This window comes from Panthera onca, chromosome C1 (assembly GCF_046562875.1).
Source record: "Panthera onca isolate mPanOnc1 chromosome C1, mPanOnc1 haplotype 2, whole genome shotgun sequence".
Lineage (NCBI taxonomy): Eukaryota > Metazoa > Chordata > Mammalia > Carnivora > Felidae > Panthera > Panthera onca.
In genome coordinates, this window is record NC_138346.1 from 45,378,687 (window position 1) to 45,402,932 (window position 24,246).

The following is a 24,246-nucleotide window of genomic DNA, read 5'->3' on the forward strand; positions in this document are numbered from 1 at the left end:
TTAAGCCACCTGGAAGTTGAAGACAGAACAGCACTTCTCATGGCATGTAAAAATTAACATAATGCACTTGAAGGTCCTCGTTGCTGAGAAACCCTGTGGCAAAATGTGCAAAGTATCATTATCTTTTCTTTTCCTTGCTTGAGGATCTATCAACAAAATTCATCTCCAGTTAAGAGCTCTCCACAACGTGGAGGGTTTAATTGGCGAGTCCCCTTCTTCTTCAGGTCCCTCATATTGTGTGTCTACATGAATTTACGCTCCAACTTAAGAAGACAAACGACGACTTCTCTTCAAGTTAAGTCAAAGGACTTGAAAGTACTGTGGGAAAGGGGCTTGAAAGGGGGAACAAAGCAGTTAGCAGCAGTAGCTAAACTGCAAATCCCCTATCTCTGCCCTCCAGACCACATCCCAACGAATCCAGCTGTGCCCCACCCGCCAGTAGACCTGTGAGGCTCCTGATTGATAGTCCAGATACAGGGCATATATTTATCCGAGTCTCCCTTCACTGCTGGGTGTCAGTCTGGCCTGTGCTCAGGGTGTGGAATTTGGTTGGAGTTTCAGTATGTAGGATCCACTCCCAGGGTTTTGGCAAGATTGAGAAACGTAAGGTAACTCTCTGGCAGTAGGGGTTGGTATGCACCGGGGCTTCAGCTCAGAAGGGGAAAAAAGTGTAAAATTCATGGAAGCCTGGTGTTCTCTAGAGTCATTCATCTGCTACTTCAGGAGGCCACCGAATGGCTTTATCTGGACAGGTACAGACCCAGGGACGCAACTGGGATAACCGGTATTCCTGGTAACTGCTTGTCAGATACTGGGACATTTGGAGGAGAGGTGGGGAAGGGACGGGGCGGAGGGCGGGGGTTGGAGTGGGGGTTGGGAAGTGGTGATAAAGAAGAAGGAAGGATGGTGAAGGGAAACGGTTGGGCTGGTTCCTCCTTGCTGCATCTCCAGGAAGGATTTGGAGACCTAAGTTCTGGGCTGGGGGTGGGTCTCTAACACGCTGCGAGTCTTGACCTTTACAAGCCTCCCTTTAGTCCTCTGGAGAGGGCTCAACTCTGGTCTTTGTGCCCTTTCCTGCCTTTTGATTCTTGTTCTTTGAGAGAAGCCCGGTTCCGTAGTCCCGGGAAGAAAAGGTACTCTCTGCCACAGGTGGGCCGGAATGGAAAGGCCAGGAAAGTGGCCTCCGTGGTATGAATTATGTTTATTTAGTTCCTATATTAAAAATGATTTTCTTTTTAAAAAGTAATAACCCCCCACTCCCAAGCCCGGGTTGGGGCTTTGCACAGGGAAGGTCCGGCGGCTTCCCTCTCCCCCAAACTGCAGGCACCGGGTGCTTTCCTCCGGCACCGGCCGGCTCGCTTGGCGCTGGGCCTCTCTCCGTCGGCCCCGCGGGGTCCACGCTCCTCTTCCCCTTCGCCGCCGCCCTGCGGCCTTCCCGACCCCCTCCCGCGGCCTCCCGGACGGCGGACACCCCGGCCCGAGCAGTTCGCGGGGCGAGGGTCCTCGCAGGCCGCGCCGGTTGTTTGTGGCCAGGTGGCCACTCGCGCCCAGGGGTGGCGACTCCTCCTGGGAAGGGCGTGGAGGGCGGCACGGCGCGTGAGGGCGGCGGGCGCCTGGCCCCGCGCCGCGCCCCGGGGACGCCCGGCAGGCCCTGAGCGAGAGGGGGCGGCCCCGAGCCTGCGGCCGAAGGGAGCTCCGCCCCGGCCCCGTATAAGTGTGCAGGGCTGCGCCGCGCGAGCTGTGGCGGCGGCGGCGGCGGCGGCGGCGGCGGCGGCGCGGGGTGCCGGATCCGGCTCGCACGGCCTGTGAAGCCTCCCACCCGCTTGCATAAGGCTTTGCCTTTCCAACTTCAGCTACAGTGTTAGCTAAGTTTGGAAAGAAGACTAAAAGAAGACCCCGGGGCCGTTACTCTTGTTCTTTGCCCTAGTAGACGTCGGGGTCTTTTTGCGTAAGGCTGTGGTGTTTTTAGCGGTGCTCTCCTCGGTTCCTTGCACTCCTGTTAACAAGCACCTCATCGAGGGCAGCTGCAGCAGCAGAAGAGCAAGCGGGGGGCGCCTGGGGTCATGACCAAGGCAAGAGAGCAAAACCACCAGGGAGGATGCTGCGGTGAGTTGACCTAACGCGGGTGGTGGGCGGTGGAGGCCAGCAGCTCTGCGCAGTTTTGGAGGAATGTGGCTCAGCTGTTGATCGGAGTCCTCGGACTCCTTTTGGTGAGGGTCGAGGAAGAAGGGAATTGCAAGATGCGGGGAAAGGGCTTACACGCCGACAAGGAGGAGTAGACCTGGAAGTTTGGATTGTCTTGTCTTTTTTAAAAAAAAAAAAAGGCGGAGTTAAAGAATGTTGAAACAAGAGCTTTCTTAACCGTAGGTGAGGTTTTGCAGTTATTGACCAATAGGTCGTGGTGACTTGAAGCGAGTGGTATTAAGCAAACTGGACACATCGATTCCTCCGTGACTTGATAAAATGTATGTGGTTTGTCCCACAAATTAGTTTTTAATGATCGTGTTTATTAGGAGAAAACGGGCAAGTATTCCAACCTCAGCTCACTTAAGTGACCTAAATACGCTTTTTATCCACCGCCCCTCCTGTGTGTCTTTGCAGGATCCTTAACAAACTACCTGACCTCGGCAAAATTCCTTCTCTACCTTGGTCATTCTCTGTCTACTTGGGTAAGTGACAATGTACAGTAATTCTTCGACATACTTGCATAATTTCTTGTTTCCTTTCATTTGGACCAATTTTATTAAGTCACCTTCCAGGTTTTCTGTGCTGCTAAATAAATCATCCGAACACACATGTTCTAACCAGAAAGTTATTTTCACCCAAGATATTTTCCCATAGGTGTTAGTAAAAGTTATTTAATTGTCATACTTTACGTAGATGAACAACTACCCAAAGATAGAAGGACAGGAATATTTGCATTGCTTATAAATTGTATTTTGTGCTACTAGGCTTATGGTAATATTTGCTACTAAAAACGGATGAATGTCTCATGTATCTTCTATTTCACATTTAAGCTATTTCTCCCTTTTCCTCTTTTGTTAAAATGATAAATTCCAGCATACTGCACTATGAAAATACAGTAGAATAGTGGAGTGACTGATTCAGGCTAAAAATAGCATTCTGTGATTAATTTAAATATAAATTGGCATCCAAAACAAATATCTGAGTGATAAAAATTCTTGGCTTTAAAATGTTTTCTGCTGGGGGTACCTGGGTGGCTCAGTTGGTTAAGTGTCCAGTTTCGGCTCAGGTCGTGATCTCAGGGTTAGTAAGTTCAAGCCTCCCATGGGACTTTCTGCTGTCAGCATAGAGCTTGCTTCAGATCCTCTGTCTTCCTCTCTCTCTGCCCCTCCCTCACTCTTGTGTGTGCACTCCCTCTCCCTGTCTCTCAAAAATAAATAAACTTAAAAAAAATGTTACCTGGGGTGCCCAGGTGGCTCAGTTGGTTGAGCTCAGGTCAGGATCTCACAGTTTGTTGGGCTCTGTGCTGACAGCTCAGAGCCTGGAGCCTGTTTTGGATTCTGTGTCTCCCTCTCTCTGCCCCTTCCCTGCTCATGCTCTGTCTCTCCTTGTCTCTCAAAAATGAATAAACGTTAAAAAATTTTTTAAAAATGTTATCTGTTGGTAGATATTTGTTGAGCATCTCAGGCTGTCTTAAAAACCATCATCCATTGAAAATCAGCAAATGATTCATAATTCTCTCTCCAAATTCCTATGCGGTCCTAGAAGAGGGCCAGTGTTTCTGTTGGCTTGGCTAGCTTCATCAACATCCCAAAAAAGAATAATCCCAAAAGGATGCTGTATGTGTGTGTTTGATTAATGATTAGAATCTTTCGAATTAAACAATTCTTCTTACTGTTTAAAAGCAGTATTTGAGTAAATTCTATGTATGCCTCCTATGATTTTTAATTTTAAAAAATCAAAAGGAGAGAGAATTTTTAAGGTAAATTTTGTGAATAGTATTTTCTTTTTAAATTGGAAACTTCTGTTGGATCATCCTTAAAACATGAATGCAAACTATTGTATGAGGAAATCTGGACCCATGCCCTTGGGAAATTATTAAGCTAGGTTATCAGCTCTTTAAGAAATAGCAGTTCAAAGATGGCTTTTTAGAAAGGCTAGCTCCTATCTTCTCAGAGGCTTAGACAAGGATGATTCTGCAAATACATGTAAACAAAGTTGAATTGGTGTGAGTTTGTTTTGTTTTCAATAGCTGATGATTCTAAGTAGAAATCTAGTGAAACTACTCTTAATTATACCTAAACCTATAGTTTTCCTTCCATTTAATTCAGTACTTTTTAAAAATACTTTTAAGTATTTTAAATTTTTTTTTAAATGTTTTCATTTTTGAGAGGACAGAGACAGAATGCGAGTGGGTTAGGGGCAGAGAGAGAGGGAGACACAGATACGAGGCAGGCTCTAGGCTCTGAGCTGTCAGCACAGAGCCCAACGCGGGGCTCAAACGCACCAGCTGTGAGATCATGACCTGAGCCGAAGTCGGACCCTGAACCGACTGAGCCACCCAGGTGCCCCTACTTTTAAGTATTTTAAAAACCAATAACAAGGAATAGAGGTAGCATCTGATAGTCCCATCCTGTGGTCTGGACCTATCTCTTAGGAGAATGAGATATCTCACTTCTAAATACTCATTACCTTTAATGTTTATGTGACCTTTTGTTGTTAGGTTGTGAGGTCAGATTTGCCAAAAGGGTGTAACTATAGTTGTTCCAGGAGGATTTTTTTGTCATGTTAATTAAAAGTCCCATATGAAAAGTGGCAGACACTTACCCCAGTAAGTTGAGCTAAGGGAGTTCTTGTGGAAAGTTGGATTAAAACAAAACAAAAAAAATCCCCCCAAACCAGGATCTACAACCATATAAGGTTTAGTGGAGTTTTACTCCTTATTGCAAAAGAGTACAAAAGAGGAATGCTCAGTAACTCTAGATAAGTCTGCCTTTGAGTTTTGTCTCCTGTTTGACACTGCCTAATTTTATTAGAACAAAATAAATGTGTTTGTGTGTGTGTGTATACATTATATATGTATACACACACGCACACACGTACACATCTATCCATTCCCCTGAAAACTGTGAAATCATGGTTTCCTGTACACTGAAAATAGAAGTATTAGGGTAGAAGGTTATATCTGTGTGGGGTTGGGTGCTTTTTATTTCTGGCTTTATTTCTATCTGCCAGTAGATCAGTACATTTTACTCTATGCTATCAGAATGCAAAGTACTGTAAGAAATGGGTCTTGTTGTCAAGGAGCTTAGAATTTGATTTAGTATGGGCTTTAAAAAATGTGTCTAGTCACAAAAAGGTAACCAACAGTGGAAAAGGGTGGCCAGTTGCTTATATCTTGTGTCATTATCCTCTGGATTGTCTTCATTCATATCCCAGATGTGTGTATGACTCCAGCCCTTACTTCCTTTAGGTCTCTGCTCAGAGAGGTCTCTGACTACTTAATGCAAAATGCCACCTTCCTGCTCATGCTGCTTTATTTTTCCTTGTAGCATTTATACCATTTGACCTGTTTTAGGTTTGTGTTTGGTCTCTGCTCACTGAGATGCAAGCTGTGGGAAAGTATGGACTTTGATTTTTGTGTACCGTGGAGTTTCTCGTGCCTGCCGTAGGATTGGGTTTATAGTAGCTTCCCAATAAGTAGTAAGTGGATTAATGACTGTGATCATTTATTCACAGATACTCAGTTGTCCCTCAGCTCTCAGCCCACTGGGGGTAGATGGACATGTAAACAAATCATCAAAGTACAGTGAGAGCACATGGGAGGGCAGGAAATGGATGTAAGGAAGGAATGGGTGGGCTCAAGATTGTACTACTTTGGGCTTCATGAGTGTGGAATCTGTTGCCTCTTAAAGCTTAAAGCCTTTAGAAATTGGGATAATCGGAGCAGTTTTATTCCTCTCCATCAGGGAGGCGTCATGGATACAAGGATAAGCAAGAAAGAAAATTTTCATTTGGTAGCACTTGTTTTGATGGCCTGCTGTAGAAGAGTCTAAAATTCTTTTGGGTAAAAAGTAGGAGTTTAAAAAAAAAAAAAAAGGAAAGAAAGAAGCCACAGTCATGGAGTATTATTTTTTATTCCTTATGGTAAGAAAAAGGAAATTCACTCCTGGAGGCCACCTATCATTTAGGGCATTTATGTATTTCTTGTCTTTTCCTTGGGAGCTATTCAGACGGATGGAGAGGAAGATAAAGTGCCTCTCCTCACCCCCTCCCATTGTATGCTAATCCAATCTACACTTGCTTCTCCTGTTAAAGATTAAGGAAGCAGTTTGTTATTCTTATTGATCTCTTTATCTTAATATAAATTTGTCTTTTTATGGGTTTCAAACAAATTGTATGTGTATCATACAGTTTTAATCATTTAGTACATTGGTATTTGAAACTTAATTCCTACTTAATTTAAGTGGAAAAACTTTCCATTATCAATGCAAACAAAAGCTGTGTCAGACATGTGAATTATGGTACTGATTAATCCTCAAACTTTTGAACAGTCACGGAACAAATCTAATGTACCAGAACAATGTTATTGATAAATCAGTGTAGGTTTTTGCCACTTATTCTATATTGACTCATTCACAACTGGGATTCACTGCAGATCCACTCCTTTGTTGATTCCGTAGTTATTTGTTGTGTATGTAACCTGGGCCATGCAGTGGGCTGAGGTTTGAGAACACAGAATGTTCTAGAGCTCACATTCCAGACCATCAGGTTAGAATCAGTCTTGCAGACATAGTGCTTCCACTGTTTGTTTTAAGATTTACTTGACCATATTCACCCCGTTCGACAAGGCCCTAATCTTATGTTAATTTTGAATTGCCTTCCTAAATTATGTTCACAATCCTCTACTCCATGGTAGAGGTTTCTCTTAAGTTGGCACTGTTGCCATCTTGGGCTGGATACTTTGTTGTAGGGGACGGCGCTATGCATTGTAGATGCCAGTAGTACTCCTACCCCTGCCCCAGAGTTGTGGCAATCCAAAACAGTTCCAGACACTGCCAGGTGATCCCTGGAGGATAAAATCATTCCTGCAGAGAAATACTGGTCTACATGAAGTTTATTGTAAAGGATTGCTATTGTGTATGTGCATCAATTTAAAATTTTGTTTTTATTTTTAATTTTTTTTTTAACGTTTATTTATTTTTGAGACAGAGAGAGACAGAGCATGAACGGGGGAGGTTCAGAGAGAGGGAGACACAGAATCTGAAGCAGGCTCCAGGCTCTGAGCTGTCAGCACAGAGCCCAACGCGGGACTCGAACTCACGGACCGCGAGATCATGACCTGAGCCGAAGTCGGCCGCTCAACCGACTGAGCCACCCAGGCGCCCTGACTCAATTTAAAATTTTGAATGCATAGAATTGTTGTCTTGGCTTTATGAAATAAAAAAAAAATCATTTGATATACCAGGATAATACTTTGGTCCTAATATGTTGAATTTATCAAGCAGGTGTTAAGAAACTTTGGAAAGAATTAGGACTCTAGTACTTCCAGATAGTGTCAAATGCATAAGGAGCCTAGACTGGGAATTTAGTTTCCTGTAGTGATTTCCAGGGATAGGTTATGATAAAACATTGTTGTCCTGTTTTATGTTAAGTCAGAGGTCAGAGGTCAGGGATGGAGCCAAAAATCTCATGATAAGGTCCATTATAGATTTCTTATGCATTAATTTACCTGACTCATTTAAAAAATTTTCATTATTCTATATTTTGCCATAATGAATTCATTTCCTGTATACTCTACAGTGAAAAAATAAGTAGTCTTTTCACCCTTTCCAAACCCATCCATATTAAAATGTTCAAATAAAAAGCTGCTTATGCATTTATTTCTGAAATTTTTGTAAATGTGGTACCAGAATTTGCCCATATTAATTTTTTCCCCATATTAATTTCATTTTTCTGAGCCTGCCTTTTTTTGACTTTGAAATTTATTGGTGAAATAGAGCATATATTTTAGAATGTTTAGGTGAAAGAAACTTTAAGGATCATATAGTTCATTCTTATCAGTTTACAAATTGGGAAACTGGCTTTTTCTTGACATTCAAAGCATATGAATGTTTGTAAACTGTACTGTAGTTTCATTCTGGTTCAGTAGCACACTACTTTGTGCGTCTCAAATCACGATAGGTAAATTCTAGACCCAGGTAGAAACTTGACACAAAGGGAAGAAGTTTTGTCTCAAAAAACCTTCTTTGGTGTTGAAACTACATTTGTTTTTTTCTAGAATGATAAGGAGTATGTGTGTTTCATTAATATCATGCTTTTTTTGGGTTTACTTAGTAAATGGCCCAGAATATTTTCCATTGGACCGGGATGGATGATTTTAACACTTGACCAATATTCAATTCAAAGAGTAATTGTTGACTTGGAAAAATCTCATGGTGTAGCCAGAAAGTACATTTTGATAAGGGAGCAACTTCCTGAGTGTAATTGCCTGGGAAATAAAAATAATTTCATCAAAACATTTTCTCTTTTCTTATTCAAGGGAGATCGGATGTGGCACTTTGCAGTGTCTGTGTTTTTGGTAGAGCTCTATGGAAACAGCCTCCTCTTGACTGCAGTCTACGGGCTGGTGGTGGCAGGGTCTGTTCTGGTCCTAGGAGCCATCATTGGTGATTGGGTGGATAAGAATTCCAGACTTAAAGGTGAGAAGTGGTAAACTAAGGCTTTGTATTCATGGGACCTAGGCTTGAGCTAAAGAGAAACCGCTGTGACTGACCCACTGTGTATCTGCTGCCATACTTGAGCAATGGGATGATCAGTGTCAGCACTTCTACATGGAAGGTCCTGGGGCTTCTGCACAAAATTGGAATGCCAAGATATTAAGCTTATAGATTTTTTTGGATCTTTGGCTAGTCATAAATTCCAGATGTTAATAATTAACACCATAGTTCTTTTCTGGGAGCCATGTTAAACATTAAAAGTTTGCTTAACTCTGGCATTCTTTCTAACCATGACTCGCACTGGAGTCAGTCAGTGTGATGTTCCTGGGACAGCTTTAACATCTGTCCTCTGGGTTACAGTGTTTTCTATAGAGGCAGGTGTAGGGTAATTGAAAACTATATTGAAGAGGGAATATCTGAGTCAGGATCATGGAGAGCTGAATTATAAATTTTTGAGGGGAAAAGAAGAAATGGTAATATATTGACATTTATTCTAGAGCATTAGTACTGAAATCATTGCAGTTTTATGTGTAGGAAAGAGAGAAAGTGATGGAACAGTTCAGCTATGCAGAATATAAGGGCAATCCAGATAATAAGCCAGGTCACAGTTTTCCTGGGTTGTGCAGTTGATGATGCCAAGACCTGGCCAAGTCTATTTTAGACATTGGAGAAAGATTGAAATATGTTTCTTTCAGTGAAGGATGACTGCCCCTGGATAGAGAGCAATTTGGATTATCAAATTCTAGGACTTGATTCTATTAGTGAAATGGTCAAGATGGACATTTGTCTGTTTTGAGAATGGATATACCAGAACACATATAGAACTAAGTTTTGTATACAAGAAAACAAAAAACATTCCTGGTTGTTCACATCGTTATTTGTAGGAACACAGGGATATTATATATCTTGGAGACCTTTTAACCTTATGATTGTTGAGCATTGGAATCCTAGGTTGGGAAAGAATGTTGAGTTAGATGAAAAAGTGTGTGGTAGGATAGCAATCTCCCATTTATCCCATGAAATCAGCTCACATGTCACTTTCTGTGAAAATGTCCGATGTCTCTGGGCTGATTTAATCATTTCTTCCTCTGCTCTCAGGAGTCTTTGTCAACACCTCTGCTATTGTACTTCTACTCTTACAATTATCTGTTCCCATATCTTTCCTTCCTCTGGTCGGTGGGGTTCTAAAAGTTAGAAACTTCATGCAGCTGGTATTTAATCCTTGTGCAATAGAAGAATGAGTTATATGTTGGGATTTTACTACAAACTAATTTCAGAAAGCAGTTTGTTTGAGGCTTTTATATGACCTTCTAAGCCAGAATGAGCTTTACTGCCCTTAAAGACCAGGGCTATAATTATGCCTTACGCATACAACTCCCTGTATATTTTTCAGAGTACTTTTCATGAGTATTTTATTTGAGCATCATACTGACCTTGTAAAGAAGGCACATATGTATCATCATCCTCACCTTATAGACACAGACGTAAGAGACATTACGTATCCTGTCCTAGATCACCTACCCTGGTGAGTGGCAGGGAAAAGATTACAAATAAGACTGTGGGTGTCCTTACTTGGTGTACCTAGTCCTTACTCCAATACATTATCTACATGGGTGCCGGACTCCAAGGAAACTGGCATTTTCTGTGAGGGAAGGTGTTACTTAGAATTTCATAGCAGCAGCATACAGCATTAGAATGCCCAGTGGAACACACTGCTGCTTTATTCTTGGTGAATTTTACATATCTTTCCTATGTATTCATACTATCTTATCAGATTCAGCCTATTCTGTAGGGGCTTATGGATTCCATGACTTCTTAACCTCTTCTGTAACTTCCTGCATGTTATGATTTTAGCTTCAGCAACAAAGAGCTGAAAGATGGATCTTGTCTATGTAATATAGTTCTGTTTATGACAGTAAACTTTCAAGAGAATAAGCTAAATGAAAATGTGGTCATTATGAATGGCTTTAATTAATAGGAAAATGGTGAATACTTCACTCTTCCTGTAAGTTTTACTGGTCTGGTGTTATCTGGTGGGTCCTACTGGAAATAGTTGATTCAGGATTTACTTCAGGAATTTTTTTTTTCATATAGTAATTTGCATATGCATTAATGTGTGGACAAAAATGGGGCCATTGTGATATTTTGGTATAGTGAACACTTTGTTTCTCCCTCTGTACAGTGGCTCAGACTGCGCTGGTGGTACAGAATGTTTCAGTCATCTTGTGTGGAATCATTCTGATGATGGTTTTCTTACATAAAAACGAGCTTCTGACCATGTATCATGGATGGGTTCTTGTAAGTTCTCAGTGATATTCTTGATGGCAGAAAATAGAACATCTGGTAGTGGTAAAAAATGAAAACCCTTTGAGACTAGGGGGTATCTTTTCACGAAGACAACTGTTGACCCTCTGTGTCCATTTAATATCCTCTACCGTTTGTATTATATTGTTTTTGCTTGTTTGCCCATAGTGGGCACTCATTAAATATTGTTTGAATTTTAATTTTGTCCTATTTTTTTCCCTTATTTGTTTTTAGTGATATTTCTAAAAGTTTATTGTATAATTCAGTTGTCAATTAGTTTTCAGCTACTAACCTGTAATTTGTTCACATTACATAAGAAATGTAATCCATATATTTATTAATTTGTCATAATTGTATTCCTCCAATAGTAATTGGTATGTATGGGGTCATGGACTACATAACTTCTCACACTATGGTCTCATGATAGCTTGATGGAAAAGGGGAAAGATGGGGTGGTGGCAAATAATGGATTTGATGTAACTATTGAATCTTCTTATATATTTAGACTGATACTGTAGGGTTTCAAAGCCAGGGAGAACATTAGAAATCTTCTGGTATATTCCCTTTATTTTGTTAATGAAAAAATTAGACAAAGTGATGTTATCTGATTGACCATTGTCGTGCAACTAGGAAGTATCATAATTCTGACTTAAATGCAGGTCTTCTCACTTCCCCTTTATTGTTTTTTCCAAAAGAGGTATTTTGGGAAGAAATTAAAAACTACTGCTATGTTAACACTTTATGATAACTATGTCACATAAATGTGCACATGATTTTTATAATTTTTGTACTATGTGTATTACAGATGATGTGGATTAGGAAGATATTACGCCCTTTAGCTTGACTACTGGTATTTATGGTTTCATGTCTACAAAGTAAAATTATTTCTTACGATTTTATGAAATGAACTTAAAATTTTATTATTATGCCATCAAAGACCATTTCAAACTACACCGTACAGTGAGGTGTAGGTACTATGTGGTAAAACTGACATTTTTAACTCAACTTTTTCCTATAATTCCTTAGACTTCCTGTTACATCTTGATCATTACTATTGCAAATATCGCAAATTTGGCCAGTACTGCTACTGCAATCACGATCCAAAGGGACTGGATTGTCGTTGTTGCAGGAGGAGACAGAAGCAAATTAGCAGGTAATTTGGCTTTCTCTTTTAATGTAAGGGGTTACATGAGGATTCACTTTACGTCAGAGGTAGTAAATGAGGGTTAAACCTTTTCTTCTGGGTATTTAATTGAAAATTATTTTCCATAAATTGAAAATATAGTCTTTGTCTTATCACATTGTCAGTTTCAGTGCAATGATTTATCTCACTGTTATGAAATTAATTTATAGGATAGTGAACTTTTATTGTATGCAAACCTGGCAAATGGAAGAACGTTTCTTTTGAACTCTTTCTTTTAAATTCTGTTCATGGTCTCTGTATGTTTACTTAATACTTAGAGCAGTGAAAATCTGACATGAGATTGATTCATTCATACCATGGTAGTATGACTAGTATTTACTGGATTTTATTTTTCTCCAATCCAAGTGGAAACACTTTATTTCCAAAAGGGACTCTAGTAGTTAATTCCTTCAAGTTTAAAGTTATAATCTATAACTTTTATTATATTATCTGCAATGCAATAGAATTGCTGTTACAAATACTAGAGAAATTGAGGACAAATACTAGAGAAATATGGTTTTCAAGAAGCTCATAATCTTAGTTGTCCATTGGAAACATATATAAGAGGCCAGAGACAGACTAAAGAATGCTTACAAAGCAACATGTCCTATTACATCAGCATCACTTGTACTCAGAATAACTCACCTCACTCAATATTCCCTACCTGCCCCCTGACACAGACACACATCAGATTCATAGCTACACAGGGTTAAGGATGAAGGGTACACCTATCCACTGATTAGATCAGGTCAATCAGTTGTGCTGGTCATTGAGATAATGGGTATCACAAACCTATTGCCCAACCATCCTGACAGACCAGAAAACTATTGCTGATGATTTAAATGGCTTATTCTAGTTCACAGAAGGCAAGATTAGTGTTGGGGATAGCAGGCAACTTTGTTTGGGCCATGTGGCTAAAAAAAGGAAAGGAGGTGGTGAGAGAAAGAAAATGTGTGAAAGGTCTAAAGGAAGAAAGAGAAGAATTTGCTTAAATCATCACTTTGTTGTAGCAGTGTTATTTATAATTGAGACAAATACCACAGTGATTTTAGAGAATGGTGTCCATATAGGATGAATTTATAGCACATGTGAATATACCACAGGATATTCTTTCTAGAGGTAAAGTAGTGATTCTCGTTGATTTTTTTCTTCCTGTAATCATTTACCAATAGGAAATAATTCCATGTCTCTTCTTGTCACATTGAACTATATGATTAGGCTTTGTCCTTTTTTGTATGTTTTTTTCCTTATTTACTTTCTCTTTTTAATATGCTATTTTAAGTATGTAATACATGTCCATGTTTTAAAATTCAAAAGGTACAAAAAGACCTGTTTTGAAAATAGAGCACATATGTATCTGGTAGAATATATTTGGGGGGAAAGTTGTCTTTTAAAATGATTTTCTTTCTCTTAATATGAATTTTATTTTATTTTTTTAACGTTTATTTATTTTTGAGACAGAGAGAGACAGAGCATGAACGGGGGAGGGTCAGAGAGAGAGAGGGAGACACAGAATCTGAAACAGGCTCCAGGCTCTGAGCTGTCAGCACAGAGCCTGACGCGGGCCTCGAACTCATGAACCGTGAGATCATCACCTGAGCTGAAGTCGGACGCTTAACCGACTGAGCCACCCAGGCGCCCCTCTTAATATGAATTTTAAACTCATTTTGACTCTTGTGAAGTCTGTACAGTCTGGGGGGAAAAAAGCCCTGTGTAAAGTGAAAATTCCTCAGAACTTATCATTTATTCTAAATACAAATATAAATAAATAAGAAAAACCAAAGATTCCATATAACTTTGTGGGCTTTTTGACGTCCCAGAACAACAAGAAGAATATGAATGACTGTTTCTCAGCTGCCTTTCTTTATTATCAGGAATAATTGCAGAGGAATAATTGCAGTCTCTTTTCTAACTTTCTGGAATTTCTCAAGTTTAGGAAAGGAAGTAAGCTGCCTATTGAAGTTTCATCCACTGTGAATTAGCTTTTAGCAAGTGGTGCTTTTTAGCAAGTGAAGTCAAATTTCTCAAGTTTAGGAAAGGAAGCAAGCTGCTTATTGAAGTTTCATCCACTGTGAATTAGCTTTTAGCAAGTGGTGCTTTTCTGCATTCAACTAGTATTGCAGGTTAGTAGCCTAGTGAGGGAAAACCTCCGTGTTGTCTTTCTTCAGCATTTGTTAAAAGATTAACTAAAACCATGCTTCAAAATAGGATAGAAACTTTCTTAGTTCAGAAGGTCAGCAAGGGTCTATCTAACCATTGATTTTTTGGTGCTATTTCTGCTATAAGGCAGAATTATAGAACAGGTAGAGAGGAGGAGAGAGGAAAACTGGAGAAGTGTATGTCAAGAAGTACACCTTAGTCACCTCTGAGGTTGAGTCTCTGCACACAGATGCACGTCCTCCAGTCAGGAATTGTGTGTGTTTGTGCAGGGCACATTTTGAAGTCGAAACGAAAACTTTAGAAACCCAGCGAAAACTGTTAGAAACCCGAGCAGGGGACTGGACAGGGATGCTGAACCTGTGTGTGCCTTGTGTGTGTGTGCCTGTGAAGGGCAAAAGCTGTGTGCACTAGGAGGAGAGGTGGTGAGCCAGATGCTAATTGCTCCCCTTCCCTTAATGCAGTGTTTCTTGATTTCAGAATAGGTTTAAAAACTGGAAGTTGTATCACTGAGGGTAAACAAATAGAGACATTTTCCCTGGAAGGTTAAAAAATTTTAGAATTTCAGTGGCATCAGACCAAAATACAGCTGTTACCATCTAGTTTGGAGATCACCAGAAAAGGAATTGTTTTTCTACATAAATACTGGTAATTAATCTGTCGGCTAATTTGCCTAGGTACTTAGTTTAGTGTTTTATTAAAGCAGTCTGTTGTGCTATGACCCTTAGCCTGTCAAACCTGTTTGAAGCTCACTTCCTTTTCCCAGACTTTTTATCCCTTCTGTTTTATTTCCTTCCCTATTTTCTTTGTTAACCACTCTATTTATAGCTTCTGAGGTGTTTTGTTTTGTTTTGTTTTGATCCTCCTTCCTAAAGACACATCTGCTGGTTACCGTGATCAAGATGACCGATAAATTTCTTATTTGAACTCTATTGACTAAAAATTGATTTCATATTTAAGGTAGACAAACCTGCTGCCTGCTATTTGCTCAGCAGGTCTGCTTATTATTATTATCCTATGAGATTTAATATACCCTTTTTAATAGCAAGTCTTTATTTAATGTCATGGTCTGTGCCTCAGCTGCAGCTGAAAATAGTTAAATTGGAATTAAATGAGCACATATATGTGTGTTTACATAAGAATAAATGGAAATTTGTGAAAAGGATGGGTTTGCGTATTCAGAGGACAGATTCTTCTCTAGCCTGTTACCAGTGAAATGATGCGGTCTTTTCCCCAAATCATTATATAGTTCATTCTGCTTCCAAAACATAAAAGCTGGTTACTGATACTGCATCACACACAAACATTATTAGCTTCCTAAGTATAATAAAGATTGCAATTGGTGGCATTAGGAAGCTTCAGGAGCACTTAAAAACCGAGGAAGTGAAAATACAACAAATCATTTTAACTAAATTAATTTTTCTCTTGTTGTGGGACTTTCAGAACATGGGTATATTTTCACTCGTACTCAATTTTGGGAATCAAAATATTGAGTTACCTGAATCTATTCTATACTTCTCTGTTAGCACCTGAGTTGGAAACTTTTTGAGGGTGGGATGAAAGTTAGCGAAGCCTCTGCAAAAAAGGGTCATGTGTGAGATCAATGAAAACTGCCTTTGCCTCTCAAGTGAAAGGTGAAACGTGTCAAAGTTCTTCTGTTATCATGTAAGCATTATACACTCATGGGACTAATTGGAAGGCAGTTGAGGACCAGGAAGAATTAGAGAAGGAATAAAGGCAATTTTCTGCTAATGCACTTATTAGTCACCTATTGCTTTTCTCTTAAGGTGCCCCACATGATTGATAAGGATTTGTCTCATTGGTTCCACTCTACTCTGTGAGATAGAGAATAAGAAAATTGGTCATTTTCTTGACTTCCTCTCTTTTATTCATGTTGTCCTCTGCTCTGATTTTGCTGTGTTCCCATGGTCATGTCCTAGACTTGGTCATCACCACTAAATCCTCCCCTTCCATAATCTTAATCTTAGGCATTCATGTCTTGAATTGGCACCTCCTGTCTTCCCAGCTCATTCCTTCTCATACCCTAGCCACAACAGTCTTCCAGTCTGGTTGTCACCCCATTTTCACTGTCTGTGACCCCTCTTGTCTCCCTTCCTTACTCAGCTGAAATTCCAGGTCAGACGTTCTGATCACATATGATCACCTCCTAGCTTATACTCTCAGCTCACTTGGCCTCCTCTCCTTCTGTCACTCTCCAGTAGAACATGGCTGGAGAAAAATGCACAGTTTTGCTCTCTGTTTTCACTGTTTTACAGTTCGTAACCATTGGGTTCATGTTCGCCCTTTTGTGCTGCCAGGTGATCATACTAATTTCTGTGGCCCTTTCCTCCTTCCTGTTTCCTTAGAGGAGTAGGTTTCACGTTCTCCTTTCTCCTCATACATTCCATACCTCCTCTCCCATCCTCACTTTCACTGATGACCTTGCTTTGTGCTTTACTGAGAGAGTAGAAGAAATGAGAAGTTACACATGCTGTCCCCATTACATCCACCTGCAGCTGCGTATGTGGTCTGCACTCTTGTGCATGTTGATGGTTTTGCTCCCGTCTAAGAGTAGCTCTCCCATTTGTGTGTTGGTTCAGATTCCATCCCTTCTCATCTATGGTGTCATCCCCAACAGCATATAAATGTGCAATAATATTTCTCTTAAACATTTTTACCTCTTTTTACCCTTCTACCACCTCATTTCTTTGTTTCTGTTTTCAGAAAATCTTAAAAAAAAAGATGTCTATGCTGTTTCTAGTTCCTGTCCCTGGTCAGGGCTTTGCTTTTCATGATGCCAGGGGGGCAACATTTACATTGTGAGTCCAGGGAGTGCCACTCACTTAGAAATATAATATAAATGGTATATCTCCTGGAGTTGACGCCAATCTCTTAAACCAGCTTCAGTCAGGCATTTGCCCTTTCTGGTCTACCAGAACTACTCTCTTTGAAGCCCCCAATACCTTCCCTGTGACCAATCTAGAGCTTCCTCTTAGTACTCATCTTCCTTGACCTATCAGCAGCACTTGCCAGTTGATGACCCCTCCTCTTAGAAACAGTGTTGCCCCATGGCTTCTAGGATGCCACACTCCTCTGGGGTTTCTCCTCTTTCACTAGTTCTTCTTCATCTTCCTGACCTCTAAACATTGACATGCCCAGGACTGGGTCCTCAGATCTTGCCTCTTCTGGATCTACACTCAGTCCCTTGGTTGACCTCATCCAGTCTCACTGCTTTAAAACTCAACTGGCTGATGACTACCAAATCTGGCACAGACTTCTTTCCTAAACTGCAGACATATTTAACTGTCTACTTGATACACCCTTGTGCTTCTCAGTAGCCTATCAAAATCAGCATCTCTAAACTAAATACTCGTTCTTTTGCTGCAAATCTGATTCTTTTGAATTCTTTCCTTTCTCAGTAAATGGCCGCTCTTTCCTTCTAATAGTTGCTTAGAAAACAGCAACAGTGAACTTCAGAGTCCTCCTTAATTCTTCTCTTTCTCTCACACCCCATATCTAATCTACTTGCACATCTTTCTGATTCTACCTTTGAAGTGTATCCAACATCTGTTTCCCCATTTCCATTATTACTGTCCTGGTTTATGCTACATCATCTTCTACCTGTCTTCTTGCCTCTGCTCTTATCTACCAACTCCCTCACCCTCATGCTACAGTCTTCACAACACAGCAGCCAAAATGAACCTTTAAAAACATAAGTTAGACTGTGTCACCTCTCTGTTCAAAAGCTCCAAAAGGCTTCCTCACCCATTCATCGACAAAGTTGGCATCCATATAATGTTCACAAGACCCTAGGTGATTAGACCAGTCTACCCTCCCTCTCTGACCTCTTCCCTTCCTCCCTCTGCTGTAGCCCTGCCAGCCTCCTTGTTGTTCCTCTAACATTGTAGGTGTGCTCCTCCTGCCCCAGGACATTTTTACATCCCTTGGTCTGGAATTCTCTTTTCACTGATATCTACAGGACTGACTCTTTTTCCTCCTACTCCTTTCTCTCTCTCTCTCTCTCTCTCTTTTTTTTTTTTTTTCAGGGAGTCCTTTCCTGACCTTGCCATATTGAAAACTGAAATCTTTTGGGGCACCTGGGTGGCTCAGTCAGCTAAGCGTCTGACTTCAGCTCAGGTCGTGATCTCATGGTTTGTGGGTTCAAGCCCCATGTCGGGCTCTGTGCTGACAGCTCAGAGCCTGGATCCTGCTTGGGATTCTGTGTCTCCCTCTCTCTCTGCCCCTCCCCTGCTTGTGCTCTCTTTCAAAAATAAACAAACATAAAAAAAAAAAAAGAAAACTGAAATTTCTCTTTTCCCTGCACCCTTTTTCTGCTTTATTTTTCACCGTAATATTTAATTGACATATGACGTTCTGTGTGTGTGTGTATATATATATACATATACATACATATATATATATATATATATATATTGATTGATTTACTCTTTCTTTTCCCATGGGAAGGTAAACTTCCTGAAGACGGGGCAGGATATTATTTATTTTTTTTATAGTGATAAAATAATGCCTAGCCCATAATAGGCATTTAATAAATTTTTGTTGAAAACATGTTTGTAGGGTCACTCACTATTGTATTCATCTTAAAAGCTAATATTAGACTTATTTATATAACCCCAGGGAATCATGATTTTTGAGGCAAATTTAATATGACTTGTTCCAAATGACAAATTATATCCTAACAAAATGGTTTGTTCACAGAGTGCTTTTAGAAATTTACATTCTAGGAATCTATACTCTTGGATTATGAGTTTGTATTATGTAAGTGGGCAGTCTCTCTTTGATAGATTTGCACACTTATCTTCCTCCTTTACCTACCTCTATAGATATGAATGCTACAGTACGAAGGATTGACCAGTTAACCAACATCTTGGCCCCTATGGCTGTTGGTCAGATTATGACGTTTGGCTCTGCAGTCATTGGCTGTGGTTTCATTTCGGGGTGGAATTTCATGTCCATGTGTGTGGAGTACTTTCTGCTCTGGAAGGTTTACCAAAAAACACCTGCTCTGGCTGTGAAAGCTCTTCCTAAAATAGAGGGAGCTGAATTGAAACAGCTGAATTTACATAAAGGTAAGCTCAATACAGTGATCAATCCTTTTATTCTTATGTTCAGACCTTAAAAGTTGGTGAAGACGAAAGTTCATCCAGTTTATTACTGCTGAAGGCATGCATGAGGTTAAATATGTCACTTTGGTATGGATGAGTCAATACCCAGGCTTTTGACAGCCTGAGGAACAACTTGGGATTGGACCTCAGGGAGCTGGAATGAGGCCTCGGGCCCTTTTCCTTAACGTGAGCAGCAGACATGGAGGGGAAATCAACTGAGGGATGGCTGGGAAAAATTGAGCCATAAGAATGGGAAGAACAAGGGGGGAAAAAAAGAATAAGAGAATTCCTGAGTCTATGAAGAGAAGAGTTACATAGCCATTTGTACAACAGTAGAAGGGAATGAGGACTGAAGGTGGGCATTTCCCAAGAAGAGAGAGCAAGTTGGGCTTTTGGGCTAATGGAATCCTAACAGGGCCCCAGAAAAGCAGATGCTGTGTTTTTCCAGACAATTATTATATTTTTACTTGATGAGTTTTCCTGTTATTTACTTTTACTTTGGTGGGAGTATAATTTTCTTTTTCTTTCTTTCTTTCTTTCTTTCTTTCTTTCTTTCTTTCTTTCTTTCCTTCCTTCCTTCCTTCCTTCCTTCCTTCCTTCCTTCCTTCCTTCCTTCATTTCTGGAGTATAATTTCTAAGGGGGGCAATGGAGAGAGGGAGACAGACCATGTGAGAGACAGCGATATCCATAGTATTTTGTTTATTTAACATAAATGCTACTTGGAGATTGTTTCTTAGCTGAAATTCTTAGGTTAGTAAAAGAAAATACATATTATACTGATACATATAATAATGTCTTTTATTAACAGAAACTGAGCCAAAATCCTTGGAGGGAACTCATCTAATGGGTGCGAAAGACCCTAACATCCATGAGCTTGAAGATGAGCAAGAGCCAAGCTGTGCCTCCCAGATGGCTGAGCCCTTCCGCACCTTCCGAGATGGATGGGTCTCCTATTACAACCAGCCAGTGTTTCTGGCGGGCATGGGTCTTGCTTTCCTCTATATGACTGTCCTGGGCTTTGACTGTATCACCACAGGGTACGCCTACACTCAGGGGCTGAGCGGGTCCATCCTCAGTATTCTAATGGGAACATCAGCCATAACTGGAATAATGGGAACCATGGCTTTTACTTGGCTACGTAGAAAATGTGGCCTGGTTCGGACTGGTCTGATCTCAGGATTTGCACAGCTTTCCTGTTTGATCTTGTGTGTGATCTCCGTGTTCATGCCTGGAAGCCCCTTGGACTTGTCTGTTTCTCCTTTTGAAGATATCCATTCTAGGTTGATTCAAGCAGAGCCGCTGTCCACAATTAGACCTACAGATATACCTGAAATCATTTTTACACCTGAAATGCACATGTCAAATGTGTCTGACCCTGCTACTATTGTCCCAGAGATGAGTCCTAAATCTGTGCCCATAGTGTCTGTCAGTCTGCTGTTTGCAGGCGTCATTGCTGCTAGAATTGGTAAGTCATCTCTCTGAATGTTAATGAGCTAAAGTGTCTTTTTTGCAGTGTGGGTTCAGAAGATTCAATGATAAATGATCTGAAATCTTCCCTTAATTTAAGCAAAACCCACTCTGTATCCTTACATACATATGAAATTTTTATTTTATAGTTTAAAATACAGTTTGTATATATGCACATATGCTTAAAATATGATTAGGGCTTGAAACTTAAAAATTTTTTTTAACGTTTATTTATTTTTGAGACAGAGAGAGACAGAGCATGAACAGGGGAGGGGCAGAGAGAGAGGGAGACACAGAATCTGAAACAGGCTCCAGGATCCAAGTTGTCAGCACAGAGCCCAATGCGGGGCTCGAACTCAGTCCATGAGATCATGACCTGAGCCGAAGTCAGATGCTCAACTGACTGAGCCACCCAGGCACCCTGATGCAACTTATTTTTTGAAAATATATTAGTTATAATGATGCCATTTAGTAATTTAGTGTCTTTATATTGCTATAACTCTACTAAAAGGACTATGAGTTAGAAAATATTTGTATAGGACAAGGTAAAAAAGGTAGTGTTTTTGTTTTCAAAAAAAAAAAAAAATCCTTCAAAAGTCCTCTCTAGCTTATGTGTATTTATAGTATACTTTGCCAAACAAGTGGATTTTATAGCTCTGGAAGGAAACACAATGTAATGACTTCTTACAAAGCAAAATTTAAGTAATTATTAATAGAGTACTGATGAATTATCTCTGCTTGAATTTTTTTCTTTAAATGAAACCATATTTATCTTGTGATACAAAGCAGTTCATTAATTTATCAAAGACAATTAATATTCAAGCAAGACAGCTTTATTACAGGGGCTTTAGAAACCAAGCAGTAAATGTAATAATCACTTAAAGTCCTTAAACTTTAACCACAACAGTATATTAGTACATTCACTGTAGGCTTTAAAAACACTAGTACTTACAGTAAGATTTATTGTCTCTGATTTCGGAGTTTTGCTTTTGTAGTATAATAATCACAAAAAATGGAATTAAGAAGTTTGTAGATTAGACTTACTTTTGTATGGTGGCTATAAAAAATCATTTCTTGAAGCCACTAGCAACCCAGTATTTTATTTATTTTATTTTATTTTATTTTATTTATTGTATTTTTATTTTTCAAGTTTTTATTTAAATTCCAGTTAATTAACATTCAGTGTAATATTAGTTTGAGGTATATACAACACCAAGTATTTATTAATGAAAAAGAATTCTGAAAGGCAAGGCTCTGATGAATATATGCATGGCGACTTCAAGATAATAGGGATGAATATATATTTTGTACACGTCAACAGATTTTTAAAATGTAAATGTGAAATGTAAAGCTATAAATTAAAATTCAGTGTTTAACAGATATCTTCTATTAATAGGTCTTTGGTCCTTTGATTTAACTGTGACACAATTGCTGCAAGAAAATGTAATTGAATCTGAAAGAGGCGTTATAAATGGTGTTCAGAACTCCATGAACTATCTTCTTGATCTTCTGCATTTCATCATGGTTATCCTGGCTCCGAATCCTGAAGCTTTTGGCTTGCTTGTACTGATTTCAGTCTCCTTTGTGGCAATGGGCCACATCATGTATTTTCGATTTGCCCAGAAAACTCTGGGCAGCAAGATGTTTGCCTGTTGTCCTGAGGAAAAAGAAGTTACGAATGAAAATCAAACTAATACATCTGTTGTGTGAGACCATTTAACTGTTGCTATCCCTGTTACTAGATTACACAGAGCACATATGCTTATTTTGTACTTTAGAATTCCAATAAACAGCTAGGTGTTTCTCTCTGGTTTTACCCCAGTTGTACCCTGAGGGCTAGAAGCTATTTACAAGACTTAAGTCAGAGGAAATGAACTGGTTAATTTCCCTTACACTTAAGGATGGGGAAAAAAATCAAAAAAGGAAAAGAAAAACTCAGTTTAAATGTGGAGAAAGGTAACACTGATTTTTCCCTATTTCTCAGGAGTAGATAAAATTTTACACGAAGAGCAGTTAGTCACGTGATTTAAGTTATTCTTTGGGAGATATTTATTATCTGTGCAAGCATTCAGATATGTCATTTTTCCTTAAAACTCATTCTTGTCCAAGTCTAGCTAATTTATTTTCTTTTAGCATGTTCTTCACATTATAAAAAAAACAAATTCTGCTTCAAGTATGAAGAGGAGAGTTTGATAACCAGTGTTATTCTTATTGATCCTGTTGATCATAAGGGATTTACATATATGTGGAAAATGAAATACTTAACTAGAATTCTCAAATAGGATTTACGGTATAACTTTAGAGAGCACCTTTGTATCTTTATTATCATGGTGAAATACTGTAGTAAGCATATATAACACTTCAGAAAATGGCTCTCCTGTAAGCTGCAGATAGAAACAAAGCTGTAGATTTATAACAGTAAATGCATAAGGACTTCAAATACGCTGATAGTTTGGCCATAGAAACTAGAAGCTCAAAGTCACCCAGGAGAGCAAGATCTGAATTCAACTCCGCTATCGTTAATGATCTCTGTCTTGGAACAGGAGGGAGCACGCTTTTAGCCTGGTAGATTAAATGTAGAAAGCAAGCTCACACTTGGAAAGGTTTTGTTTTAAAATCATCAGATTGACTTTTGAACGTGCTCAGGTAGAGCATTTTTACTTTCACTGTTTTGTACCCAAGGAGTTATTTTTACACAGTTGTAGAGCAAGACGGTTTATAAATGTATCCCGTTCAAATGTCTTTGAGAAGAATGGAAGAAAAGAAATACTTTTGTATGTATTTTAAAAAACTGTTTTCCGAGTCATTTTGCAACATGTCAGTACCAACATGGTACTTTGCCTTAACTGTTTATGCACTTTCATGGAGACTGCAATCCGTTACTATGAGCACTTTCTTCTTTTTTCTTAAGGTTTCATCTTCTTTCTATGGTATGACATAATGATTTACTATGTTGTAAAATCTTTGTAACATATTTCTATATAAAAAACGTTTTTAAAATCTTGAGTCCTTTTTCCTGAGTTGCGTTCCCCAGTTATTTAATACTAGTTTTGTTATAGAACATCTGTTTTGGATAAGGTATTTTCTTCCTCTGCAATTTCATAATAATTCATAATTTTTAGTGTTATCCCACTGTTCATATGTACAGTTTATGGTGGTTTGGATACAAATATAGTAAACATGAACTCAGTACTCCTTCCTTGACCTTGAAGAAGTCACATGAAGCCTTCTGAATTCTGTCTCATCTTCTGTAAATTGGAGATGATACTATAAAGCCAACTCCACCCACCTCACAGCTTTTCCTGACCAAGTCAAATAAGAGAA

At 39.4% G+C, this 24,246-nt stretch overlaps 1 protein-coding gene across 1 annotated transcript; it reads left to right on the top strand.

Annotated features, from left to right (window-relative positions):
* The first annotated feature begins 1,824 nt into the window (after positions 1-1,824).
* On the top strand, positions 1,825-23,922 carry SLC40A1 (solute carrier family 40 member 1). Its single transcript, XM_060622331.3, has 8 exons — positions 1,825-2,106; positions 2,602-2,669; positions 8,507-8,666; positions 10,867-10,982; positions 12,015-12,141; positions 19,173-19,418; positions 20,264-20,920; positions 22,319-23,922. The coding sequence occupies exons 1-8, from the start codon at positions 2,064-2,066 to the stop codon at positions 22,630-22,632; spliced, it is 1,731 nt and encodes a 576-aa protein (XP_060478314.1). The 5' UTR covers positions 1,825-2,063; the 3' UTR covers positions 22,633-23,922.
* Positions 23,923-24,246: the final 324 nt, after the last annotated feature.

Excerpts from the sequence above, each read along its gene's own strand:
- SLC40A1 (XM_060622331.3), top strand. The coding sequence starts at position 2,064 with ATGACCAAGGCAAGAGAGCAAAACCACCAGGGAGGATGCTGCG. Across the intron at positions 10,983-12,014 it reads TGTATCATGGATGGGTTCTT|ACTTCCTGTTACATCTTGAT; the intron begins GTAAGTTCTCAG and ends ATAATTCCTTAG. Across the intron at positions 12,142-19,172 it reads AGACAGAAGCAAATTAGCAG|ATATGAATGCTACAGTACGA; the intron begins GTAATTTGGCTT and ends CTACCTCTATAG.